The sequence below is a fragment of the Pithys albifrons genome, chromosome 6 (assembly GCF_047495875.1).
Source record: "Pithys albifrons albifrons isolate INPA30051 chromosome 6, PitAlb_v1, whole genome shotgun sequence".
NCBI lineage: Eukaryota > Metazoa > Chordata > Aves > Passeriformes > Thamnophilidae > Pithys > Pithys albifrons.
In genome coordinates this window covers 35201887-35228729 of record NC_092463.1, presented here as the reverse complement: position 1 = coordinate 35228729, position 26843 = coordinate 35201887, and the positions used below count along the sequence as shown (strand labels likewise).

The 26843-nt window shown below is 38.1% G+C and overlaps 1 protein-coding gene across 5 annotated transcripts in view; it reads left to right on the top strand.

Moving 5' to 3' along the window:
• The window catches only part of DCAF5 (DDB1 and CUL4 associated factor 5), a 62480-nt gene that overhangs the window by 4217 nt on the left and 31420 nt on the right, over positions 1-26843 (top strand). For 4 of the 5 annotated variants that reach the window (XM_071558165.1, XM_071558167.1, XM_071558169.1 and 1 more), the window contains exons 2-5: positions 5601-5744; positions 9916-9952; positions 12262-12401; positions 16646-16775. In XM_071558165.1, coding sequence (XP_071414266.1) covers positions 5601-5744; positions 9916-9952; positions 12262-12401; positions 16646-16775 — 451 coding nt within the window. Of the gene's footprint in view, positions 1-3388; positions 4252-5600; positions 5745-9915; positions 9953-12261; positions 12402-16645; positions 16776-26843 lie in introns of those variants that run through there. The other variant, XM_071558168.1, reaches the window with a different exon arrangement.

Here is a 26843-nt window from a genome sequence, read left to right as displayed (position 1 = left end):
TTTAACAGTTTGAGAAACATATGACTGTCCATGCATGGAAATTAAAATCACCATGCAATGGTGCACAACTGACTTGTTCCCTCACATTTGCCAAGCATCTCCTTCTGCAATTTAACTTCTCGAAAAGCAACTTTACTTGGTCTGTGTAGCAGACTTTCTCCCATCCTCAAGTTTGGTGGATATGTTTTCCTGTTTGTTTATCTGACTGTCATTTTTCATGCTTGCTATCTCTTACAAACATGAGTACCTTTATCAGAACCTCCCACTTTTTTGCCTACTTTAAACTGCACTTTAAAGATAACTTCTGGAAAGTACTGTAATCTGAGACTTGCTTAATCCATGCCAGTGTTCTTTTTTTCTGGTATTTTTTTTTCCTTCTACCAGATAATGCAGAAATTAATAGCTCTTCTATGATTGTGAATTGGTGAGGATCCAAGAAAGTACTGGAAATTGATGTCATTTGGTTGCTATGTAAATCTGAAGGAGCTTGAGCCTAAACTAGGGGAATGAGGTGGCTTGAGCAAAGGTAGTGGAATATGACTTCTGAATAAGGGGATTGTGTATCAAGTATGTTTTAAAGAGAAACGCCCTTGATCTTAGTCTCTTTGTATCCAGCAGAATTCTGTGTGAGGAGAGATCTTAGGCCCAGTTACTACATGTTCGAATTAATGTCTGAGAAATTACAAAGTTTCTCAGGAAAGATATCAGGATAAGGCAGCAATGATTTCAGAGGGTAGGAGTTGAATTTTGAGTTTATTAGGATACATTACACGGAAAAAAATGTCATGTGTTTTGATAGGGACAAGTGCAAACTACAGCATATGGATAAAAACGGTCAACTCCACGGATATACGACTAGACCATAGCCATGGGGAAGAGGATTCAAATGCGATAGATAACAACATAAATGTTGTCAGACCTGATAAAGCTTGTGAAGTAACCCTACTCTGTTTGGTGCTGTTGGGGCCTCAGTGGAGTGCTGTGCTGAGCTTTGGGAAAAACATGCCTAAACTAGAGAAAGTTCAGAAGAGGGTATGAAGAATGAAAGACTGAAAGAAAGGGGTCCATTTAGTCTACAGAGAGAACAGCTGAGTAGAGATGCAAGTCTTAAGCTGTGTAAAGGTATTTTTAATTAATATTACATAAAGTTGTAAACTCTTCATTTTCTCGTGGGAATAGGGCAACGAAATGGTCCTAAATTATAGGAAGAAAGATTTTAGGATGCTGTTTGAGCTTGCACTTTACCTTCATCCTGTAATTCATTCACTTATTTCTCCTCTTCATTGTTTGTAATGTGGCACTTTTATAATTTAAAGTCAGAAACTGATATGATGAAAGCATCTGATCAGGGGAATGGAATAGGGAGGGAGAAGTTGTTTGTCTGGCAGTTGATTTTCTGTCAGGTCAGGTTCTTTAACCTACTCACCCCTGTCTGAATGGTCACTGAATTCAGTGGAAGGGAAATAGCAGAAGTGCATGGCAAGGAGGAGAGGGATTATAAGTAAGATCAAAATGCACCCTCAGGGTAGATATTAGGGTAATCTGCCTAATGGCAAAGATTATGAGGAACTGAAATAGGCTGCCTAAGGAAGGTGTGAAATCTACCTCAGCAGTGTTTGTTTAAGAGCAAACTGGAGACACATCTGGGAATAATTCTGACACATTCTGGCCTTTTGCCTTTGGCCAGGGCCAACTAAATGATCAATTTCTTGAAATACTGTCCAGTCCCACTTTCTGTGATTCGTGCACCCTCTGTAGTAGATATAAACAATCACAGACTTATCTTTTTGATATGATTTAGAGGTATTGCCCACTTGTCATGTTTGTTCTTCAGTGACTGCACCTGGTATATGGGAGACAAAGAGGAGTAGTGGTCTTGAGCTTTGTCCACAATCATCAAGGTTAATGCTCTCTAAAACTGCAGTTTTTAGGTCCTGACTGGTATGATTACAAGTAGTTCTGTTAGTACTCAAGAGCTCAGGTGTGTTTCATGAGCTATGCAGATGCTGTTTGGACTAGATTTACTTTGGCAAGGGTATGTTCTGGCCCTCTTTGGACTACTTGAGGGCTAAAAAGAATAGACTTCTGTTCCTGTTGCTCTTTAGTTTTGAATGTAGAAGCAGGTTTGATCCACAAGGAGCACTGAGGCACGTGACTAATTAAATCTTTTTAAATGTGGTTCCTTTCTGAAAAGTAACTGGTAATCTGCAGATTAAGATAAAATTGAAGGTATTTCCACTTTGTAGATGTCAAACTTAGTATTTCTGACACCATTAACTGGAAAATTACAAGTTCAAGACTTTTCAGGTCTTCAGTTTCTAGAAAATCTACATTTGGAGCCTTGTGGACTAAGGTGCTTTCGTATGAAGCCACGTACTTGGGTTTCCCCAACAGGTAGTTAACCTGTTGCTGTTGGGCATATGCTCTGTATCATGTTAACAATGTACCCTTACCATGCACGCTTACTCTCTTTGGGGAGTATTGTAGAGTTATCACAAGTTTGTTCTGTGGCTCCCATTGTTTTTGAAGTGTTGAGTGGCTTCTGCTTCTGTTGTTGTAGAATTTATGTGTATGCACAATAAATTCACCATAAATTGAAAACATTTTAATTGATACGCATTTGCTGCTCTGTTGTACAGAACAAATGCTGTAGACCTGCTGTGGTTTGCTATCATTCCCAGACTTGTAACTTATGTTGCATTATGTACCTGCACTTTGTGTCTAATGAATCATGGTTTCATTCCACAGAGCATTAAAGCTCTATATATTCCCATTTTCTTTGCTGTCTCCCTGCATACCTGCCCACACACATGCACCTCCCTCCTTTCTTCTCTCTTACCATAAGAATCAGGTTTGGGTACTGGAGATTGCATTTGCTGGTTTTCACCTTTCCTGGTTTCAGTCACTTAAGACTTGCCTTTTCTTGGATATAATTGTCCATGACTTCACACTTCTTGTTCTCTTGTATGAGGATGTAGAGATCAGTGAAATGTCTTTTTTGCCATAAATCCTCTGAGGCCCAACACACTGGGTAACTTTTTCTTTCATGTGGAACTGGCCATAAGTCAGAAGGATTTCTAGAACAGCTGAATTGGAGTTAGAAGATAAGAGACTTCCAACCCAGTTAACATTCTAATTTTATTTAACTTTTGTGTCTCAGTGGGGTAAGACAGGAATAAACCTGAGGGGTGAAACAGGTGTAGATGTTCTCCAAGAGAAGTATGTAAAAGACTCTCCATGGATGGAGAAGGGACAAGAATTGTGTGAGTGTGGGGAGTATATAAAAACTCCTAAACTGTGGAATGTGCCACCACAAAGGCAAAGTTCTTGGACTATTTTAGTGTTGGATACTCGATAGTGGGCACCTTTGTACCAAAGTCTCATGGAGATCTGGGTGACTGGGAAGAGAGGCATTTGCATTGAACAGGCAGAATTGTTTCCAAAGTGGAGGCAGAGGAAACAGGCACTAAGTTGTAGGAACTTGCAAAGGAGAAGGTTGTGGCAACTTTTAACACTGTCAAAGACTTTTCTGCACAGGTTGCAATTTATCCTACCATACTGTGTGTGTGCCTGAAAGCACAGTAATGTTTGTTTTCTATGGATATCTTCTTTATTTTTGTTGTATCTGGACAGTGGCTGGTGGAAATGATTATGAGCTTGCTGTTAAAGTGAGACATCTAGATGGCTGTGCTGTCAGGTAGGAGGATGTGTGGACTTAGTGCAGTGGTATTGCAAATTGGTTTGCTATGGTAACAATTAACAGGAATATGTTTTGCCCTGAAATGTCTTTCACAGAAGGCAATAAATGAAGTCTGATAGAAGCAATGTTGGTGTTCACCAGCCTTAAATGTTGCTTGAATTGTTTTCCACGTAGAGGTAACATTAAGATATGGCTGTTGGCAGCTTTGGGAAGTAGCCACTTGTAAGTGTGACAATTACTTCTTGAGTTTAACTTCACTAATGTGTTCATGTATTTCAATAGTCAGGTATTTCTGTGTCTCTTTATTACTAGTTTGTCTGCAATCACTAGAGTGCAAATACAACTGTCTCCCCTATTTCTAGACAGAAAGAAATATAAGCTTCCATCAGTTTACTTGACCATAAATTACTGGGAGTTTCTGGATCCGTCAGATTTGACCTGTTCCCTGTAGTTACCAAATGCATCACAAATCTTTTTATCATGTACTCTTGTTTGCTCTGTGAAGTACAAGATCAGGAAGGAGAATACACAATTAATTTCATGGAGCATGGGTAAGCATAATATGCAGCTGTATTGTCTATCAAAGTGTAATAAATCTGTTAGGAGACTCAAGAGCTGAGAGACTGTTAACTTACAGGATGTTTGACATAACTCGGTTCCATGGGAAAACTTCTTAATATCATCAGCTGATGTGAAAAAATTTAAGAAATCTGATTAGCAATAGTACTAATGAATTCTGTTTATGCATTTACCTTTTCTGGAAGTAAACAGCAGGCCAATTGATTTTTGTTTCTTTTTGTCTCTATATATGCCTTTTTCCCTCTGGATACCAGTTCAGAAGGCTCTGAGTTTGTGCTTTTGGTTGTGCAAAGAAGCAGTAAAATGTTTTAACTGAAATCAGCATGTTTCTAGTGGCACTTTTGACTTGTGATGCCATTCTCTTTCATTTGTTATTAAAGACAGATACCAAAACCAGTTTAAGTCTGACTTGAAGAAGCTTTATTCAGATTTTACAGGCATTCAAAATTGCGGTTGAGGATGCTGTCCAATGCAATAGTATCTTCATTTTTTTGCCTTCCTAATAAATAATAGTGTAATGCACTTGAAGCATGAACAGTCTAATATTTATATCTGACTGTATACCGGACAGAGAAGCAGGCACTTAAATATCTGTGTATAGAGCTCTGTACTGGCAACTGCACCTTAGTAATCAATTAGAGGTATGTAAAGCGAGATGTAAAGCAAGAGAGAGTTGAACTTCTTTTCTACAGTTACTCTCTTTGTCAGGACTTACCTCAGAAATGTCTGCCTTAACTTTTACAGATCTAGAAGCATGACATAACTGCATGCTGAAGACTTCTGAATGCTTCAGTAGACTCTTTCATGGCCACATGTCAGTCCTGAGCCAACCTAGGTTATGAAGGCCTTGCAAGGACTGCTAGAAGACATATAGTTGTCAGTATAAGAGGGGAAAAGTTCCTATTTTATGAATAACATAAGCAATGCTGGCAATAAGGAGTTGGTGTAGAAGCATTTTGCCAACATGCATATGTTAATTTGGCATGTAATTCATCTACAGCTTGCCACAGAGTTTTACACAGCAGTAAATTTCTGAGTTTCCAGGTTTCTATAGGTTGTCACTATGTGTTGGCAGAATGGCAGCTGTTTAATTCAAACTTTTCCTGCTGATTACTCTGTTTTCATTAATTTTAATTGAATACCTGACTGCATGACATCATAGTGTAAATATGTGTCTGTATATCCAAAAAGGTATAAATTTTTAATGCTATTTAGGGTTTTAGAGAAGCCTTTTATGAATAGCTGCAGAGTTAAGTAATTTGTCTCTCACCAATTTGCACATGGCTCAGGCAGTAATGCACATTTCCTTCCTTTCTTCTAGGAGGCGATGACCGCCGGGTCTTACTTTGGCATATGGAAGAAGCCATCCATTCCAGAGTCAAACCAGTTCAGCTGAAAGGGGAGCATCACTCTAATATCTTCTGCCTGGCTTTCAACAGTGGCAATACAAAAGTATTCTCTGGAGGTAAGGAAGGAAGAGCACTGTGATTTCACAGGAGTATGCATTGTGAATGTGCTGGAGTAGAAACCATGAGTGAGAACCTGCCCCATGTGGTGTCTTGAAGGTATTCTTAATCAGCAACTGAAGTTTCTTTGGAAACAGGGAATTCTTTAGCTAGCACATTTTCAATTTTGTCTTACTTCCTTTCTCAAACCCTGGTGCAAGCACATTGTTGTCTTGAACTATCATGAGAATCCTGGGTCCAGTCTGCCCCTACTTGTGCTGCAGACTGTGGAACATTGCCTTTGTTACTCCCTCTTGGCTGTACTGTGACCATACCCCACATTCTCTATGGCACTGAAGCCTGATGCTTGAAAATATTTGCTGCTAATATAAGGTATTAACGCACCCTTAGATGGCTCATGAAGGACTATTGCCATCTATTGGTAAATCACTTTTTCTCAGACACTGGTCATTTCTCACTAGATAAGTGTCTGCCATTTACAACTCTTGGCACACACTGATAGGCCTTGATATTATTAATCTCTTTTTAATACAAATTTGCTTTTTAACAGAAAGTTTAATTCAGTCTTAAAACTAATATAAGGGAAGTGGGCATATACTTATTCTGGGTAATAAGCTCTACAATTTAGGTTCACTTCACCACATGATTTTTAAAGTATTGAGATAAGGAGAAAAGTTGAATTGAGAAGAAAAAGGTAAAAGACTGTCAATGCAGTCAAGTGTCATTTTCTGCTGTACTTCATTTCCTCTATCTGACATGGTAACAGAAGGGAGAGTATTTGTATTTTTCACCAATATCTCCATGAACATACAGCTAGCCTTATTTCAGGATATTATGCAACTACTTGGTCAAAGCCCTTTGTTACCTTTTTCAACCAAGATTTGTGAACTGGAAGTCAAGGCTAGAAATCGATTCTGAGTGTGAATGGTGGAAGCTTCCCATCCCTCAAAGTTGTGTTAAAATTAAAACATCCCTTAGAAAAAAAGACAAATCTTAAGATCATGTCAAAATTTAAGGATGAAATAATTTATTAAGGTATACTTCTCAGGTGGAATAAACCCACAAAATGTCAGAGAGTGATACCTGTGTTCTGATTCTGGGAAATGCTGGTTTTCTATAAGAAAGACAGCAGTCCATGCTGTCTTCAAATGAGTATGTCTGCATGAGTGATTCCAGTGAAATTTTGGGCCAGAGTCTGTTTTACTTCAGTTTAAATTCAGACAAATGGAACCTTGCATGAATATTCAAGGAGTGAACTGTGCCAAATCTTGCTGGACCAGCTGGAATGGTATTTTCTCCTATCTGACTCAGACCTCTGTCCATTGAACCCTGTTATCAGAGGTTGCTGTTTTCACAGGAAAAGCAAAAGACACTTATCTAGTGAGAAAAACTGTGTCTTGCCATTGAAGTTAACACCTGCAGTTAAAGATTTACATCACTGATTATGGTGGATTTTTTGCTAAGATGCCAGGTTAGATGAGCTGTGACAGCTGATGCACAGACAAACTGGCCGTTCTCATCTCTTTTTCCTCCTCCAGTTTGCATAAAAACATGGTGCTTCTGCCAGAAATTATTTCCATTGGAGGAGTCAGGAACTCTTTCAGCTGCTCCATCAAGATTCACTGAGCTCAGCTGCAAGGGCTGAGTCTGACTCTTGGATCTCTTGTAAAGAGTCATTTTGCTGCATGGCCTAAATGTACCACCTGTTTTATCTCTGTCAGTAAAATGGGGCTGGCTATATTTATTCACTCAATGTTCTGGGAGATTCTTAAAAGGTCTAAAAGAATTGTGGAACTTAAGATCTACTGGTCATCACACAGATACACAGATACCCACACCTGAATTTGGACTTGTATTTAAATTATGAAAGTTTGAATCCTTAACCCCAAAACTGAGAATTAGAGTATGGAAACTAGCACAAGGCACACAGAAGTCGATTAATTCTGTAAATAAATGATTGCCAGAGACTAATAACTTAGGATCTGATGACCTTTCCCTAAAGCAGCTCTTGAAAACAGAGAAGGGATTTTCCACTTCAGTACAAATTGGATTGCATCCAAGGAATTTCAGAGCTTTTTGCTTTGAAGGAGCATGTAGCCATTACAAAAATGGAAAGCAGGAACCAAGTGGACAGTGTTTTTCATATAATCTCTGGAGAAAAACTGACTCAAGATACCAAAGAAATTCCCATCCCTGGATAATTTGCCCCTCTCTGTTGAAGCACACTGAGAGTAGAGCAGTATTTGAAATGAAAGATCCCCTTCTAGTAAACTACATGGGCTTTTTTTTGTTTGCACTTAATATTAGATGTATGAAAAGATTAAATAAACCTACAGGGAACTGCATTTGTTTCTCTAAGGCCTGATATGACAGATAGAGAGTTTAGGCCACCTTAACTGTGCTTCTCTGTGTGTGTTCTGCACTATTTCATGCTTATTGGTATAACTGCAGGGAATGGCAAATTCTTCTTGTGTTTCTGATGGTTGTAACTGCAGTTACCAAAACAAGAGGGATTATAAATGGGACGGTTGTGTGTACAATTACAGCCCCATTAGTCTCAATGAATTCTCCGGTGTTAAACACTGTAAGTAGGAACCCCACTGGACTGAACAGCAGTGATGTTTCCTGCAGGGATGAATTCTTACCAGAAGCAACCAAGCAGGTTGTGGTTAGATTTTTGTTACCACTTTCTCCTCCCACACACAAACCAGAGGAAACAGTGGTTATTTCACACCCCCCCTCCTTTCATTCTTTATTCCCCATTTTGGAGCTTATGATGGAAGGGAATATTGATCCCATGATGACTAGAGGCCTGAAGTTAGCTGTCTAGAATGATTCTCATGTTCATTGGAGAGTGAAGAGCAGAGTGTCTGCTGGAGGAAGGTTTATCAGTGGAGAAGCTGGACTACATGTTTCACATAAGCACTAGAGTAGTCTGCTAGGTATAAACCTTATGTGTAATATGTAATGGTCAGTTCCCAATGCAATTAATGATCACAGGACACTTACATGTAAGTGACTTATTTATTGTACTGTAGAGTAGATGAGCTACTGCAGTAATCAAAGGCTGGCATGATTTAACTGAGGAACGTGAGCAATAGGCAAGTGGTTGTAGAAAAATCTCACATATCATTAGTCAAACTTTCTCGTATTTATTCTGTTGAGAGAATATAATTGAAATGTGTATAGGATAAATAAAAACTGAGTCAAATGAACACTTAAGAATCATAACATGAAATCTTGCTCCTTCTGAACTTATGGCTTTGGTGCACTTTAGGAAAGTTTCACAACTCTATATCACAACTACAAAGACATCCAGCAGATAAAAATATGACTTTGTGGGCTTTCTGGGTTCTTTTCTCTGAATTAAATATAAAAAGGTGTGTGTCCTTAATTATTGCTAAAGAGGAGGTGCCAAATTTAGGTAAATTAATATTCAGCACAGAGAAGTAAAAAAAAATTCTGTTGCTATAGCTTGAAAAACACTGCTTGGGCTATTGAAATTACTTTGTGGCTATGACCTTCTTAGCCTGCACACATGTGGTTGGTTTCCATTGTATTCAATGGGTGTGATCAAAGAAAAGTCACGTGATTCTCTGGTTACTTGATTTGCTTTTTGTTAATAAAGAAGAAATTACATTGGCTGTCACATTCGTGCCTTCTCAACGGCTGCAAACTCCTGAACGCTGGCAGTGTTCACTGGCAGCGTTTGTTCTGGGAGCCCAGCGCGTTTCACTTATGACATCTCTTTTCACCTTCCATGATCTTTTTATGGAGCATCCTTTGAGCGGGAAGAAAGATGGATTTTTGTGAGAGTTAAAACTGTTCTACGGCTTCATGTAATTTTCTTCTCTTTACTGCAAATGTCCCAAAGCTAAAGTTCAAACTGAACAAAGAATGATTGGTAGCATAGTTAAACAGAATTATTTGTTGAGCAGCTGCAGATGGAACAGGTTGGTGCATTTGGTCATGACTGGAAATGTCAAATGGAGCCTTTCATATAACTGAGCCGAGGGCAACTGAACTGGTCTTCTTTCTGCTTCAGTTTTGGTTTTGAAACTGAACATCTTAAAAAAAAAAAGGTGGTTTGGGTTTTTTGAGATTTTTTTTCCCTATAATGCTTTTTAACTACTGAAACATGATGTTAAGTACTTATATTTCTCTTTTCAGGCAATGATGAGCAAGTTATACTCCATGATGTTGAAAGGTAAATACACAGTTTGTATTTCCACTGCTTCAAGAACTCCCTTAATGTCAACTCACTGGAGGCACTTTTTGTCTTAAATTAACTGTCTAGGAGAAGAGCACAGTGTTTTACTTCTGAAACTTACTTTTTATTTATCTAAATTCATTTCTGGAATGAAGAATTCCTCTTCACTTCATTTTTTTTCAGCACTTGGGTTCTGTGTCATTTTGACCTTGGGAAAGAGAATGATTATTTAATACATGTGCTCTTCTGCAGACAGCATAGTAGGTTTTGAGTAGATCTAGAGCCAAATTATTCTGGCACATATACCAGTGTTGGCACATACAGATGTTTTATTGTTAACACCCTGACCTGACTTTTATTTAAGATGTCTAGTGCTTGACCTGCCTGACTACCTCTTAAAGCTTTGACTGCAGCTGCCTGATTCTCTACACTAATGTGAAGCAGATTTGTTTTGATACTTACTTTTTACCAAAACTGCAAAACAGCTGGGAATTAGGTTTTGTTGTGCTACATCAAGATTAATACAGTAGTGGTAGTATATTGGATTTGACCCCTCTAGACATCATGTCTTTTGAGCTTACTTCTTTTGAAGTAAAAAAAGACAATATTTTGTTCTGTACTAATAACTTCTACAGATTTAGGCAATGGCCATTTAATTAACATGAACCCAAGACAATCAAGAATAAAGAAAAAGCAGGAAGACATATATGTAAGAACAGAGAAATATAAAACCCTACTTTTTTTGGGTTGCCTGAATAACGTAATTTGGACATACTTCTTGGTATGTTGGTCCAGAGCCTTTTGCATCAAATTGTTCAGCGTACACCTGCCTTCCATCATGCCTTATTCTGCTTCTTGTGTAAGTCTTACATGGTAGCTGGGCAAAAGTAACTTTGTCCTACTGTGCTGATGATTCTCACGAATATTGTGTTGTTTGCCATTTGGGTCCTTTTTTTGTTTTGGTTTTAACATTTTAGGGGTTTTTGTTGGGGGTGTTTGTTTGCTGGGAGAGTTTTTTATTTGGTGTTTTGTTTTTCTTGTTTTAATTAAATGTGGAAATGTCAGAATTTTAGATGCTGGTGATATTGTGTTCTGACTTTTTAAGCTTCTACAAGATCTTTGTCCTTGACACTTATCTATATAACACATTTTTTCCTGCTGTGTCCTGCTTAGGTGTTAGTCTTTCTGATATGCTTTTGTTATCAGGGTTTTTTTGTTTTAAGTCTGCTAAGTCTAGTAATGCATATCGAATTCATTCCTCTAAGGCTATTTGTGGGATCTTCTGAAAGAAACTTTAGTAGACTAACACTCTGAATTCTGATGGTTTCACTGGGAAGTTACTCTGTCTTCTTGAATAACTTGGTCTGTCAACTGTTTTTTTCATAGTTTTAAGTGGCTTTTTCTGTTTGCTTTTTTTGCCTTTTTATTAATGGTCCATGAAACAGAGTTAGTGGATCTGTCACTAAGAACATCAATTGCTGTGTAAGCAAAACTAAAATTTTATGTGGGATCTCTTTGATGAAGCTTCCATGAGGTACAGATATTGTATAAGAAGTGTATTCCCTAAAGAAGTGAAGTGGCTTTATTAAAGAAATAAAACAATCCCAGAATCTTCTGACTTAGTATTTCAGCTTTTGGCTTCTCCATACCACTATTTCCTCCTTTTTAAATGATCTACAAATATTGCAAAAGAATGGAGAATGGGCTTTTCCCTTTTTTTATAACTGTGGAATGGCTGAAGTCTAGGTACTTTTGGGGTAATTATTTTAATTTTGTTCTTTTTTTGTGGTTTTTCTATATGGAAAAATAGATGTCTGGTCTACCCTTAAAAACCAAGAACACTTACTGAAAAAGCAATCTGGAAAGTTGGTCTTTTGTGAGCTTTAACTGAACTTTTAGACAATTCAGAAGCCTGTATTAAAGAATGTACTTCTGACTTGTCTTCCTTTTTTACATTAAGTAGTAAAAATTTACTCCACAAATTCCCAAGGCTTCTTTCCCTCTCCCATTGCCTCCTCCCAGACTTAATCTAGTATAACATGAGTTCCATAGCATCTTGTAGTATCTGAAGTTTTTATTGTTCAGGTTTTGGTCTGAGGGATTATTTTTCTTCATAGCATGATGTCTTGGTCACTGTACATGGGCATTTTTTTTTTATTTTTACTTGAAGTACACACAAGAGTCTCCTTATGAAGTTGGATAAACTTTGTCACTAAGTGTTGCTAGGTAGATAAAGCTGTAAATACTCTACTTTCTAAAACAATAGCAAAAGAGGGAAGAATGATAATATTGTGTCTCTTTTCCAGCACGGAGACCTTGGATGTGTTTGCCCATGAAGATGCAGTGTACGGCCTTTCAGTGAGCCCAGTCAATGACAACATCTTTGCCAGTTCATCAGATGATGGCCGAGTGCTTATTTGGGACATTCGAGAGTCTTCCCATGGAGGTAAGGCCTCTAAAAGGAAAACATCTTTGATTGAGCAACTATTTGTGTAAGGCAGGGAAGAGAAAATTTGTTTATCAGGGACAGTTGAGACAGTGAGTGTTGGAGAATGGTGAGAGTGAGGCACAGTTTTTTTGGCCAGTGAGAGGCTCAGTGTTATTGTCTTAAATGTCTTCATAAAGTACCAGCATATAGTGCAAGCATAGAACTTAGTATAAATATGTTTTAACTTGAATAAAGGGACATTCTTCAATGACAACATCTTGCCAAACTTGCAGTCAATTAAGAATATAGTTTTTGGATTTTTTTCCTATAGCATGGGCTAAAAAGATTTGCTTGATGTTTAAAAAGCTGTTGTTTTGATTTGAATAGTTTTCCAAAGCTGTTTATATACTTCCCTGTGACCCTGAGACACTCATGCATAGTGTTTTCTGGTTGTATGGAAAATTAGAGCCCTTATGTGATAACAGGGATGTTGAATTGTTACTTCAGTCTTTGTTTTTTTTGAAACAGAACTGAATAGTGTTGATTTATATAACAAACTTACAGTTTCTCAAAACACCGTAACCTGTTGTTTTTACAGCTGCAGTTTTGAGGCTAAAGAATCTCAATTTAGAACTGCAGTTATATAGATTTGAAATAAATGCCTCAATAATTGAATTTCAGTGTATGAATACTTAAGTAAATGAAGCTTCAAGTTTACCTCATCCTAAAGAACACAGATCAATCTGCAGAAGTACAGAATATAGTTCCCTTCCTTCATAGCTAAAAAAAATTTCATCTTTTTTTGTAAGCCGATTAAATGCAATTGCCTCAACTCGTACTTTCTACTGGTCTTCCAGGAAAATTGTTTATGGCCGTGAAATGCAGCTTAATGTATTTTGTGGCAATTTGTGCACAGTTGTTGTTGAGTCAAAGTTGCTATTTAATAACTGAATTATCATTTTCCAAACCTAGTGAATTTGGTAACTTTTCTAGACTGCAATTAGGTCCCTTTTTGACTAGGAAATGAAAGCTGAAACAAGACATACTTTATAGTGTCATGGGAGTCTTTTGGAGACATTAGTATCCTGAAGGATTTATTGCATGTGAGTAGCCAGAACCGGGTCTGTCTTGAAAAGCCCCACTGGAATATTCATAGTAGACTGCTTATAGATACCCTCCCTACCACAGGCATATTGTCTTTTTACAAGTGCAAATAAAAGTTAAACATACTAGCACTGCATTCAGTTTTGTGCAGTTCTTTTGCCCAATTGTATTACCCCTTGTCTTTTTCTCATGTAGTAATTTTATTAGACCCTGAAAAAAAATTCACACACTCCATATATATATATTGCAGACTTTAATAAATGTTTCTATATTGTCTCTTGTGTGTCTTTGAGGAACTCATTAATAACACCCCTCTTGGTCATAAGTCCCTCAAAGCACAATGAACTGTGCTATTGAACTTCCCTTTAGCCAGTTTCTTAGTCGATGCATCTCCCTTTGCTAATCCCAACTGCCGGTAACTAAACTTCATACCATACCATATGTGAATTTAGTCTGCAATATATATACCATTTTCCCCTATATAAAAGGTCAGTTACTCTGTCAAAGTAAGAGATTAAACTAGTCTGATGTGACTGTTTTGGTAAATCCAAGTGTCACTTCATCCCCATTTTTATGTTTTCATAATATCCAAATGATAAGACCACACACCGAATATGGTTTCCAAACTGAAAATGTTGAAATCTTCCTTTACTGTCTTCTCCTAAAGTTTACACCTTAAAGATCTGTCTGTGTGAGGGGAACTACCTGTTGCTGACAGTGGGTGTCAACAGTCGGGAGGACTGAGTGCTTAAATGCATCTGCAGGAAGCTCCTCAGTATCATAAGCTCATGTCCAATCTGATCTGCATTTCTGAAATTACATGAAATTAAGTTTGTCAGTCTTTGTTGTAGTTAAACCTTGTTACTGCTTTTACTTTTACCATTGCTGAGACTTTGAAAGAGAAGGTTGTACCAGTGAAAATGGTGTGAAGAAGTGTTGGCTGTGGTAATTTGAGGCTTTTTGGAGTTGTGTCTTAGGTTCTCTGCATTTTAAATAAAGGGCTTTTGCATGCTTATATAGGAGTTGTGAGTCAGCATTTATATGTGAGCCCTGCCAGTGTTTGCTGCAATATAATGCTTGTCACTGGGCTAATCCCCTTTTCTGCAGTGGTATTTTCATGGGAATAGGCACTGTGCCTGCTGGTATGAGTACAGTTTGTTACCCTGGGTGGCCAGCTTATTAGAATCTTGCAAATAACCTCCTAGTTTAAAAGAATGCCTTAAAAGAAGCTGGACATGGAGTTTCATTCCCCTTCTCTTTCTCCCTGTCTTTCACTGCTGAGTGATTTATGCAGTAATTTTTATAAACCCACTTTTAATTTTTATTAGAGATGGTGTTGACCTACCCCCTTGAGAAACATGTTCATACTCCAATATATAAAAGCTACAATTGTGAATGAGTATAAAGAACAATAAAAAAGTAATCCTCCTATTTTCATTAAGGTAACTTAGCTCCTCGTTAGTTTAGCTCCTGTAATCTCTCTTTCTCAAGCTGAAAGGCAACTTTTGACATCTTAGAAGAAATCTGTGGTGCTAGGCTATTTATAATAAATATGTGAAAGGAAGCACCAGCAAGTAGTGAAAATTATTTGACCAAAAATATATATAACTTGAAAATTTATTTTAAAAAATGACTCCTTTATTTGGCAATCTGATGTTGTCTGTCTCTCTACTCAGTCAGTGCAGGCCTCTGCTTCTCAATGGGGCCTGCCATTTCAATAACACAGCCTCTTATGTCCCAGCAGGATTCTGATTTGATGATAAAAAAAAAAAGGTCAGTTTTGGTGTTAAACCTTATTTGGAACTGCCAGCAGACCAACAGCAATTTTTAAAGCCTTTGGGAAGGCTGACATTTACCTCCTTCTTCTACAACAATTAATAGCACCATGGAGTTTCAGCTGTGGTCAGAGACCTTTGTTTCCATCACTGCTAAATGAATGCTGAAAAGCAAAGTCCCTATATGAAAAAGCTTGTAGTAGAACATGAGGAGGAGGATACAGATGGGGCAAGACACAGATGTTAATTGTCTCCAGTTGCTTGATGGGCAGTTGTTTCATAAGGTATTGGAAATGTGAAAGGATTGTCTGTTTAACCATGTTTTATGTGTCATAATGAGGGATATGGGGAAAGAAAATTAAGTACCTTTGAAGGTGCTTGTGGGGCTAAGGGTACCTGCACATGGTCGCTGAAATAAGGACAGTAACTCTCTCCCAAGCATGTGAGCAACAGAGAAGTTGCATCAAAGCAAACTGTGAATGGGAAAGTCTGGCATAATCCCTGGCTCAAAACAGGCATTGATTCTGATTGAAAGAGTGGCAGCATGCCACAAAAGATGCACATGGCAAAGAGAATTAGACTGTGCCTAAAGCTGTAAAGCTAGCAGAAAGATAGAAGAATGACAGAATCAAGGCTTTTCCCCAGTCTTCATGGAGACAGCATTTTGACAGAATGAATAGGGCAGAGTAGCAGGACAAACACAATCTTGATGAGAGGGAGAGAGTCTGAATGAGCATGTTTTACTGTGTGTGTGAACAGCAAGTGCCAACTGTTAATATTTTTTTATGCAAGAGGAACACCCTTCTTGTCTGCTTGTACAGCACTTCAGAAGTGGCAGTCCTCTTTTCTCCAGAGCTGGCAGCTTGCTTTGAGCTGAGTTCCATACAAACTTATTTCACTTCTTGTAATATTATTCTCCCATATAATCAATTGCTGCTACATTTATAGTTTGGGTGATCATCTGTCAGTGGCTGTGGGAGCTTTTAGGCAGATAATGCCAGGGAGCTTTCAGAAGCCCTGCCCCCACCCCCCATACTTAGTCCCTATCAGATGGCCATTTGGACATGAACCTTAGGAAGACTCAAATATTTGATCTTCAGCTAGCTCGCTTTAAACTCTTATAATCTTCCATAAGCAAAATGGTGTTTTGCAATTCAGTATGTATCATTTTCCATATTTAGACAGTTAATATACCTGTGGGTGGATTTTAAAACATGAGGTTTTATATTGCTTTGAATGTGTGAGCTTGAGAAATGGTTTGAACATGTCTCCATATCGTCAGATCTTGTTATGCTGTTTCCATATTAAGCTGCCGAACTCATTGCATCAAACAGTTGTATGCATTGTTTTTTCTTATGTCTGAAATTTCAACTTTTTCAACAGAGCCCTTCTGCTTGGCACACTACCCATCAGCCTTTCACAGTGTAATGTTTAATCCAGTAGAACCCAGATTACTGGCTACCGCCAACTCTAAGGAAGGTGTGGGACTTTGGGATATTCGTAAACCTCAGAGGTATGATCTGACTGTGCTTGTCTTGTGCTATTTCTTTCACTTGAGAGGTGATGGTGTGCTACTCTTTTTGGTTTTTTTTAAGTCAGGACACATGATGGTAAGAAAAGATGCAGAACTAAGCTAATAGCAATGTTGGTAATCAATTATTTTGCATAATTAATATTCTTCATAAGTATGATCTAATTCTTATTAAAACATGGCTGGATCTTCGGTGTTCAGGTAAGTGATTTTTTCAAAGCCGCCTGGCCTTACCACTGCAGATTAATTTGGATTGTTGTGTCAATTTCTCATCATTATATTTAGCACTGGCTTGCTAATACTGGAAGAAGTTGCGATGGGCACTGCCTGGTTTACAGTTTGGTTTTTTCTCCCCAGCTCAGTTTTCAGTGGTTGACTAGAGATTATGGTCAAGGCAACTTTTCACTCAGTGTTTATGAGTTTTATATGACTTCCTGAATAATACAGGCACCTGGATAATCAGTTTGGCTATATAATGTGCTTTCAGATTTGCATAGAATTATAAACAAATGAAGAGAATAAGATTCCAGCATGAAATGTAGTTAGACTGGGTTTTAAAGTGGGTTTTAAGTGTGTGTTTTAAAGTGTCTGATCATCAGAGTTTAAAATGCACGAGTATTTAAGCTTCTGTTGAAGTAATTTTCAGGCTTTCACATTTCATATTTTCATTTTTTTTATCATAATAATATGTGGTGGATTAACCCTGGCTGGATGCCAAGTGGCCACCAAAGCTGCTTTACCACCTCACTCAATTGAACAGTGGAGAGAGACTATAACAAAAGGCTTGTGGTTGAGATCAGAACACGAAGAGATCACTCACCAGTTACCATAATGGGCAAAACGGACTTGACTTGGGGAAATTAATTGAATATTTTACCAATCTAATCTTAAGAGGGTAATGAGAAATAAAAACAAATCTCAAAAACACCCTCTCCCCACTCTTCCCTTTTACCCAGGCTTTACTTTACTCCTGAATTCTCTTCCTCCTCCCCTCTCAGACTCATACTGATTTTGCAGGGTATTTTGTTTTTCAGCTTCTGTCTCAGTTTTGTGATTAAAGAACTTCCATGGGTTGGTTTCTTTTTCGAAATAAGGTTACACCAAAACATTTCTCTTTCCAGACATTTATTCTCAGTGTAAGAGTATGAAAGGAATTATGTTGGTAGAGTGGTATAACTTCTATCAATAGAAATTCTATATCAATGCAAAATTTAGATTGAGTCTTTCACTTGAGTAGCAAACTGAAATAGGATCACCCCATATAGCTGGAAAGGTTGTATAAGGCTAACAGGAAAAGAGAGAGGAAGTGTCCAGAGGAAGGGCAATGAAGCTGGGGAAGGGTTTGGAGCATGAGTCCTATGAGAAAGAGCTGAGGGAGCTGGGTTTGTTTAGCCTGGAGAAAAGGAGTCTCAGGAGAGACCTTATTGCTCTCTACAACAACCTGAAAGGAGCCTGTAGTGAAGTGGGAGTTGGTCTCTGCTCACAGGTAACAAGAGATACAAGGATACAAGAGGAAATGGCCTCAAGTTGCTCCAGGGAAGGTTCAGACTGAGTATTAGGAAAAATTTCTTCACCAAAAGGGCTGTCAAGGATTGGAACAGGCTGCTCAGGGAAATGATTGAGTCATCATCCCTGTAGGTATTAAATAGACATGTAGACATGGCACTCAGGGACATGGTTTAGTGGTGGACTTGGCACTTCTGGGTTAAGGGTTGCACTCAATGATCTTAGAGGTCTTTTCCAACCTAAATGATTCTATTCTAAATATCACTAAGGATATTCACATTGACCCTTATAAAAGCAGGAGCACATTACTTGAGTAAGGAATTTTATTACAAATTCGTACACCTGCTTGCTAATAGCAGAAATAGCACCTTTCTCTTATATTTAGCTATCCTTATTAAGGCTTTCATCTCCAAATGTTTCTCAACTTCTATATAAAAGTATTGATGAGCATTTGCTTGGAGTGTTAGCAGATATCAGGTCATGGAAACTCAAATGATATCCAGTCTGGATGCTGTCCTGCCTTCTTCCTTGTCTTAATCACAAGACAAAGGGCTTACTGTGAGCTTGTTGGGGGCTACTGTGTGCATGGGACAATAGTCTGTACTCAATTTAAGGACAGACATTTTTAGCTGTATTTTGGCATTGTTATTGTAAATGCCAAATATAAAATTATTACAACCAAATTTAATTGCTTATTGGCAAGTAATTTGTATTTCTCCAGGTTTAGATCCAGTATGAAAGACAATAACCTCTCACAAACCTGAAGGGTGGGGTGTTGTTGTGGTGGTGTGGGTTTTTTTGGGGTTTTTTAATGATGAGAGGGGAAAGGATTTCTGATTTTACATCTAGGTTATCTTGAAGGTCTTGAATAAATTAAACTACTGAAGCTTGTATGCTTACACCTGCTCCTAATCTGTTCAAAGTAAACCTTTCCACTTAAAAATATGGATGGTTAAATATCATACCTTGCAACCACAGAGCTGAAATTCTGAGGTGAATAAGTCACACCAGTTTCCCTAAAGCGGGAAAGTGTGTGCAACACACTTAGTTGTACAGCTGGACATGCGCCATGTATACCATGCAGCTGATCCCTTAAACTCTGAATTTAAAGCTTTTGCCCCTACCAGGTGTGGTGCATTGTGTAAAATAGGCTCATGCTTTCTGCCTGCAGCCTGCTCCTTCCAGAAGACTCAGGAAAGTCAATAATAAGAGACAGGCTGCTGTGCAAAGAGTAAATGCTGTTGTCTCATATTTAGAGTCTCAGACTTGCTCAAGAACTGAACAAGCTGTGACATAAATGAATGCAGGCGATAAGCTGGCTTTAATCTGCCATTTTTCTAGGACAGCCCTTATCTTTTCTCCTTTGCTTGATAAAGATGTGCCCAAAACACTGTGAGAAAGGTGTTCTTGGCTTATGAAAAGAAAATGACCCTAAAGCGCTCTGTTGACACTGCAGTATTTTCCCAGGAAACTCTCAGGAAAGAGGACTCCTCAGAATAATCTGTGTCCTTCTAGTGGGCTGCCAAAACCAGAGTCCCTCATATTTAAAGAAATTAGATGGGATTTTCCATCTTTTTTAGTAGTAGAGCATTTGCCAAGACATCCACGGATCAATGTAGATCTAATTTGCTAATCTAAAAATATAGAACTTATTTTTTCATGCATTTTGAGCCAATTCACTTTGTCTTATGAGGAAACAATTTTATTAATTTGTAGATCAGAGAAACTTCAGCTGTTCCGCTGTGTGGTACTGAGGTTTTGATTACAGGTTGAGTGGATAGAAAGAAGGGGAAGCAGTATAGATACTTTTAAATGTTTGCTGTGGATTGCCAAACTCTTAATTTCCAGTGGGTTAAGCAGGGCTGCAGCATTCCTCCAGTACAGGAAAGGTGAAATGGTTTGTACGTAGTTAATAATTTGTTGCTCATATAACAGTTTGCATAAAACTCATTTCCCCAGCGACTGTCCTGTTCTCTTGTCAGTTCTCACATGGAGGCAGAGTGAAACTGATGCAGGCACTGCTTGGTTTACTTCATAACTGGAGACTGTTCTGCAGAATCCTGCTGCTGCTCGGGTGCAAAATCCAGCAAATTTAAAGCTTGGAATTCCAAAGAATAGCTTTTTGTGGCCAGTAGCAGTGGTGAAGCTAGCAATGCCTTCATATAACATGTATTGCCTCTGGCAGCATTGGTGCAGTGATACTTGTTACATTTATAGGTGAGGTTTGATAAATCCATAGGATTTCACTCATTTGAAGGGAACCAGGCTTGATGCTGATTTTCTGCTTTTAGTCAGCAGGGGCTCCACAGGTAAACTATAGTTTTTCTTTGACTCTGTGCAGCTTGATAATGCACTGTCAGAAAAGGGCAGATTTTCTGTTAATGTCAGAATTTGCATGGCATTCAGATAATATGGCTAATTCTGCATTTTTAAACTAATAGTTTTAAATTTTCAAAATATTGAACGGAATAGTGAAGTCCATGTAGAGAATTCAAATATAGATTCCACTGCTTGTCAGAAACAAATGATCCGCATCTGCTTATTTATCCAGAAAATCTGAAGATTTTTACATCAGAGTATTTTTCTCTAAAATACATGGCTCTTCTCCAACTGAGTTATGGGAGAATTTGTCTTAGCTTGCTATTGCATGCTTCCAGCCAGGAGAGTTGTTTTTATCCACTTCTGTAGTCAGACAACACTAAACACCTCTACAGATCAAAAATTAAATAATTTTGGGACTAGGAAAAAAGTCCTGGTTGTGAGCAGATTTTATTCATATGCAGTGGAATTGGTTAACTTTCTAATGGGAAGCTGGGAGTGCTTTATGCTTGCCTACTACAGTGAAGGATGTAATTGAAAAACCAGCATTTCTTGGCATGCATGGAGAAATTCAGACACAGTTGCAGAGCTCTGAAATGTGGAAAGTTTAGCTCACTTCAAATAGTCATAATTTGATTAGTCTTGCTGACTGAGTCAGAATACAGAGGCAAATTCATTTTGCTTTTTCCCAAAGTTCATTCACAGCTTGATATCTCTTCTGTCTCAGATTTAGTGCAAGAACTGAGATTCTCTTCTTCTACCCCATTATACTAATAAGTTCTGAATGTGGTGAGCTGGCTCCTCAAAAATAGCATATGAAGGAGTATTAATATAGAACTCATATAATTCCAGCAAGATTACAAGTTGGCTTGTTATTTTGGCAATCTTATTTTGCTGGTATGAGTATTTCTAGCTTTTCGGGTGGACATTAAACTGAAACCATCTGTATTGTTTCCTTTTGAAAAACAGCGCATTGTAAAGCTTTCAATGTGGTTTTGGCTGATGAGGCTGTTGTAAGGCATTCACACCACTAGATGGGATCTGGAAGCTGTGTCTTTTTTTAGAACATCTATTTTTAAGAAAATCGAAAAAGGCAGGCCTGTGCTTCTTAAACTGTTTACAATAAAATATGTATTGCAAATATGTATTGTTACAGAATTGCTGGGAACAACTCAGCAAGTCAGAGTACATAATACACGTCAAGCACAAACTATGTCACTTCTTCTATTTTAGGTACTCATGTATGCAGCCCCTGCCCATCTTCTTTTTACTGAAATCAGAAGACTGCTTTTTCCCCCACTAAGAAAATACGATAATTATCTCCTTAAAGCTTTCTTTTCCTGTGTTCCCTTCATTCCCCACTCACATCAACTAATCTGGAAGTTTTTGAAATCATAATTATATTGTCTTGTTCTAGTAATGACCATCGCATATTTTTAAACTGGCCTTTGTGCTACAAAAAGGCTGTTCACAGATGTGTGCTCTGCTTGTGATGTGAGTATTGAGCCTGTACTTTATACACATTGGGATCCATTTGTGTGTCCAGTTCAAGGGTTAAAATACTAAGTCTTGGGTCATAGATACCTATTTTGGGACATTTTATGTGAGCATGGGATGGACTTAGCTAAAAACTAGATAGGCTCTCACTTCAGTGTCCATTGCATAGTTCCGTGTTTGACCTGTTTTTTTTGAGCCAACCCATTGTGTTTAGAAGTTAGAAAACTAAGCTGGAAGGCTTTGTAGCTTTCTTATGCCCTCGCAAGTTGGGCTTGTTTCGAAGAAGGCTCAGTGGCTGCATAAATGTAAGGATTATTGACAATGTAGTTCTTGGAGACAGTTCGTGTAAAAGTAGTGAGATAATCAGCAGTAATGATGATAGAATTTAGAAAAATGAGCTTGTTAGTGAAAAATAATAAAATCTTGAGTATGGGTTGTGTACCTCTTGATCTTAGGACACTAATGGACTTCCTTAACATTTGTTAACACTTGCGAATATTTACAGAGAAACTCCATACACTTTGACACAATTTATCTGCTTTTCAAAGAAACTATCTTGAGATTTTTGTTGGACTCATAATCTACTTTGAAAAGGTCTGCATGGTTATTGATATTGTGCTTACTTTTCTGTTATTGGTTAATTTGACCCTTTCTGTATGTTTGCTTCAGACTACATATGAATTGTGTGTCTTTTTACACACACAAAAGCTTTCTTTCAAATAAAACCCGTAACTTTTCTGCAGTTTTCCAAGCCAAAATTGTGTTTGCCAAGTTTCATTCCAGCCCTTTCTGGACAGTTAGAAGTTCCTCAGTTTTGTGGTTACAGAATTGCTGACAAACACAGTTGTATTCAATGGTGTGTATCAGTTACGAGCATTCAGTTAATTCTTTCCTTTTAAGGTCATTCTTTCATTTAGTTTCACTCACTGCTGTTCATGATACCAACACTTTCTCCCTTATTTCCCTCTTAAATGATACCCATTTCCCAAGGACAGTGTCTATACTGCAGTTCACTGTCAGATATGTAGCTTATCAGAAGGAACTATTCCAATGGTTTTATTTAATGGATCTATTTATTTTATTTCTACCAAGACACTGATCTTCTCTCAGTTTTAATGGGCACTATCTTATGCCAAATTTGCTTTTGAATAGCCTGGGTTAAGCTTACATTCCCAATCAGGCAGTTGACTTTTCAAAAAAGGATGTAACAGCTTCTATGTCTGGTAAAGTGGAGAAAGGAGGAGAGACAAATGCTTGTTTCAGGTATAGACTTTTCCTGCAAATTCTGAGTTCAGCGAGATTGCTTCTTTCCTTACCCTACTAACTGCCAATAGAAACTGATTTATTTATTTTAGTGGTGCTACTCTTGGATTGAAAGCCTTCCATTGTTTGGCTGAGCTGGTGTTTAGTTAACACTTGCATGCTGCCTGTGTGCAGCGTAACCAGCTTTGGAAACAACCAAATTGCATATAATGGTCCATTCTCTCCCTCCTCAGCCTCCCTCCAGCTCCAACATGTGTGTTTGAATTGCAATGTTCCGTCTGTGGACTAAATATTTCTTTTAATCATACAATATGACTTTTTAAAAGACTCAGAAGTGCATGTGTCTCTATATTGCTTCCAGAGCTGGCAGGCAACATCAGCATTCCGCAGCTGTCTGGGTGAGCCAAATTTGGAAGCACAGTAAATCTGAATAGTCTTGCTCTGGATTCATAAAAACAATGTCTCTGGCAAAAAGGGCACCCATCTTGATCAGAGGTCTTTTAGGATTGCCTTCAGATTTCTCACTAGCTGTCATGGTCTGTGTGTTCAGGAGGAGAGTATTGCTCTTAGTGTGATACATCAGTAAACTTTAGTAACTGCAAGAAGGTGTTGCCTCTGCAATTTCTTTGTTGGAGCATGCAATAAGGGACGGGCAGAAGTGGCAGTTCTAACATAAGCAACATATCCAAATATGTCTACACTGCCCCACTGGGTGAAAATATCCAAAAGTAGCACTGACTAAAGGTACAGAGCAGCACCAGGATGCAACTGGGAAAATGGTGATAGTCATTTAAACACTGAACATGCTTAAACAAAGCACTCACCTTCCTCTTCCCCCACTCACATAAAAAAGAAAGTACAAAAGCTCTGATTCTGATTAGCTTGAAGATTTCTAGAGCTTCTTGATTCAGATCTCCTCCTTAGTACTAATGAGTATTAATAGCAGTTTAATACTGTAAAAAAAACTTCTGCCAGCTTTGTTCTTGGAAGTGGCTGACTGCTTTTTTCCTGCAATTTTGATGGACATGGAATACTGCAGGAGACATTACAGGCAGTCAGTAGGTTTTTTTCCTAAAGCAAACTGGTTGTTCTGTAGTCAACTAAATTTTATGATGGAAGATGCTGATGTTTTGGGGTTCCTCAGTTCTCAATACTACTACCACATGCAGTGCCTGCAGTAGGAGGCAGAGCAAAAGAGATTTCTCAAATCCTTTTTATGTGTTGTCTGTTTGTGAACTAGATGTGCAGCTTTTCCACCAAGATGGAGCCATGAGCTGCACTCCCTCCATACACATCCCCCTCTCATGTTTCTGAACATATCTCAGATGTTCTGTCCTAGGAGAAGAGAGAGAGCAAATGTTTTTCCTCTGTTTGAATCAGGAAGTGGATGTTTCGAGGGGATTGGTGTCAGTTTGTTCACCTAATCTCCACCTGACTACCTGCTGCCTCTTTTCAGAGGTTGTTAAAGGAAAACCCTGTGCAGTTAATTTAACAAACCCTTTCAAAAAGGATGAGAGAAAGCAATCAGGACACAGCAGGGTGGGGAAAACAGAAAACCACTGTCTTGTGAATGGTGCAGCAAAATGTGGTACTTAGAGCTATAAAGTCTGACTTTTAGGGACAGAACTCAGACAAGTGGGGAAAGTCATCAGTATGTCACTCTTACATTATAAATGAATGACAAATTACTATTGTGGTATTTCCTTTTGCATCAGCCAAACTAGTCCACTGGCTTTTGTATTAGTGTGGGGTTTGGGATTTTTTGTTTGTTTTTCTTTTTCTGTCTGAGCCAAATGTTCAAGGAATTGCAGCAGGAGCTGTATTTCCATTACACGTGTGGTTTAATGGTGTGGAGGAGTGAGGGTATGAGGCAGTCAAAACTGTGGATCTCTTGAGGAGCATAAACAGTGCAGCTCCTTAATTCTAGACTTTTTATGTGTGTATATGATAATTTTTTCTGAACATCTAGTCTTTCTTACTTCCTTTAATTTCTGAAGTAGGATTTTCTTTTAGAACTTTGTTTCACTAAAGTTACTGCAACACAATACAGAATTAAACTCCAAGAAGTGTTTGCTTTGGTAACTTTGACTGCCACAGGAGCTTCGTGAAACATCTGTAAGCAGCATGGAAGCTAATTTAATACCACTCTACTATTACTATAAAATATAATCTCAAATTATTTCAGGCAGGGCATATTAGGAGTAACCATGGAAACTTTGCTTGAGAACTTGAAAGGATAGGGCATCTGGTAGACTCACTCATTTGTAACCAGGAGAGAATTCCAGGTTGTGGTTTGGATTAAGGAGGAAAACTGGTAATGAAGAGAAGAACTTGGTGCTGCAGTGACTACCTTAGCATTGTGCAATTGGTGCATGTATGTTATGATCTTCTTATCCATGTTGGAAAACTTGTACATATTTTTATAGAAAATTTGATTTTTCTTAGCCAAAAAACTCTGGCATTATTTCTTCTACCTGTTTTTTGTGTTGAGGTTTTGGTTGGTTTGGGGGTTTCATGTTGTTTCAGTTTATTTGTAGAGTTTTTTCAATAAAGTGGAAATTTCCATTGGCAAAAAAATTTACCTACTTAAACCTACTAGGAGAGAGGGAGGCAAAAAGTCATGTGTGTTTTGCTTTTCTTGTTTCATTTTGCTTTGTAATGTCTGACTGAGTATTTTTAGCTGGATGAATACTTAACTGGTCTTGAATAACAGAAGCTAGGGCTGGTGAGGGTGATTCTAAATCCTTGTCTCTAAGGTTACAGCTTCTATTATTAAATTCTCTCATGTTTTTTTAAAAAACTTTGAACACTATTAAGAGAAGCTCAGCAGCTTTGCCTAGGACAAAGAGAACACGAGAGACCAGAACTGTTCATGTTGATACAGGTGTTCAGAAGTTTTGGTGCCCAGCTTGAGGATCTTAATAATTAGCTGACTTGCAAAATGTGACTTCTGGTGCCTTTGTGGCACCCTACCTTTGACTGTTCAGTTCACAAAGTGCATGTATGTGAAAGCAGTGTATGACTAGTGCATTCATTATCTGGAGTCTTTTATTTTGTTTTGATGTTGTTAAACTCTGGCTTAGGAACAATGTTTTTTAACTTTACAGTATCTTGTGTAACAAAGCGTGCTTCAACCTGTATGGAATGTGGCTTCCCATCAGTGTGGAGTGACTCACTTTTCGTCGTTGTTTGGGAAGAGGGCTACATCAGAAAGTATCATGCATTAAAATCTATGAATTGTCTTCCCTCTAGAATTTGCAAATTCTGTGCTGGCAGGCCTTTTCTGGTCCAAGAGGTGCATGAAAGTCACAGCTCTCAACAGGATTTGATGGGTATTGCTCAAAACCTGTAAACAAAAGGCTGAGCTCTGGTACTTCTTAGGGAGTTTTCAGTGACTAAATCAAAAAAGGGCAAAATGTCTTCCATCTTTGTCTTCCTTTCCATAAACACAATCATTTCAAGTAC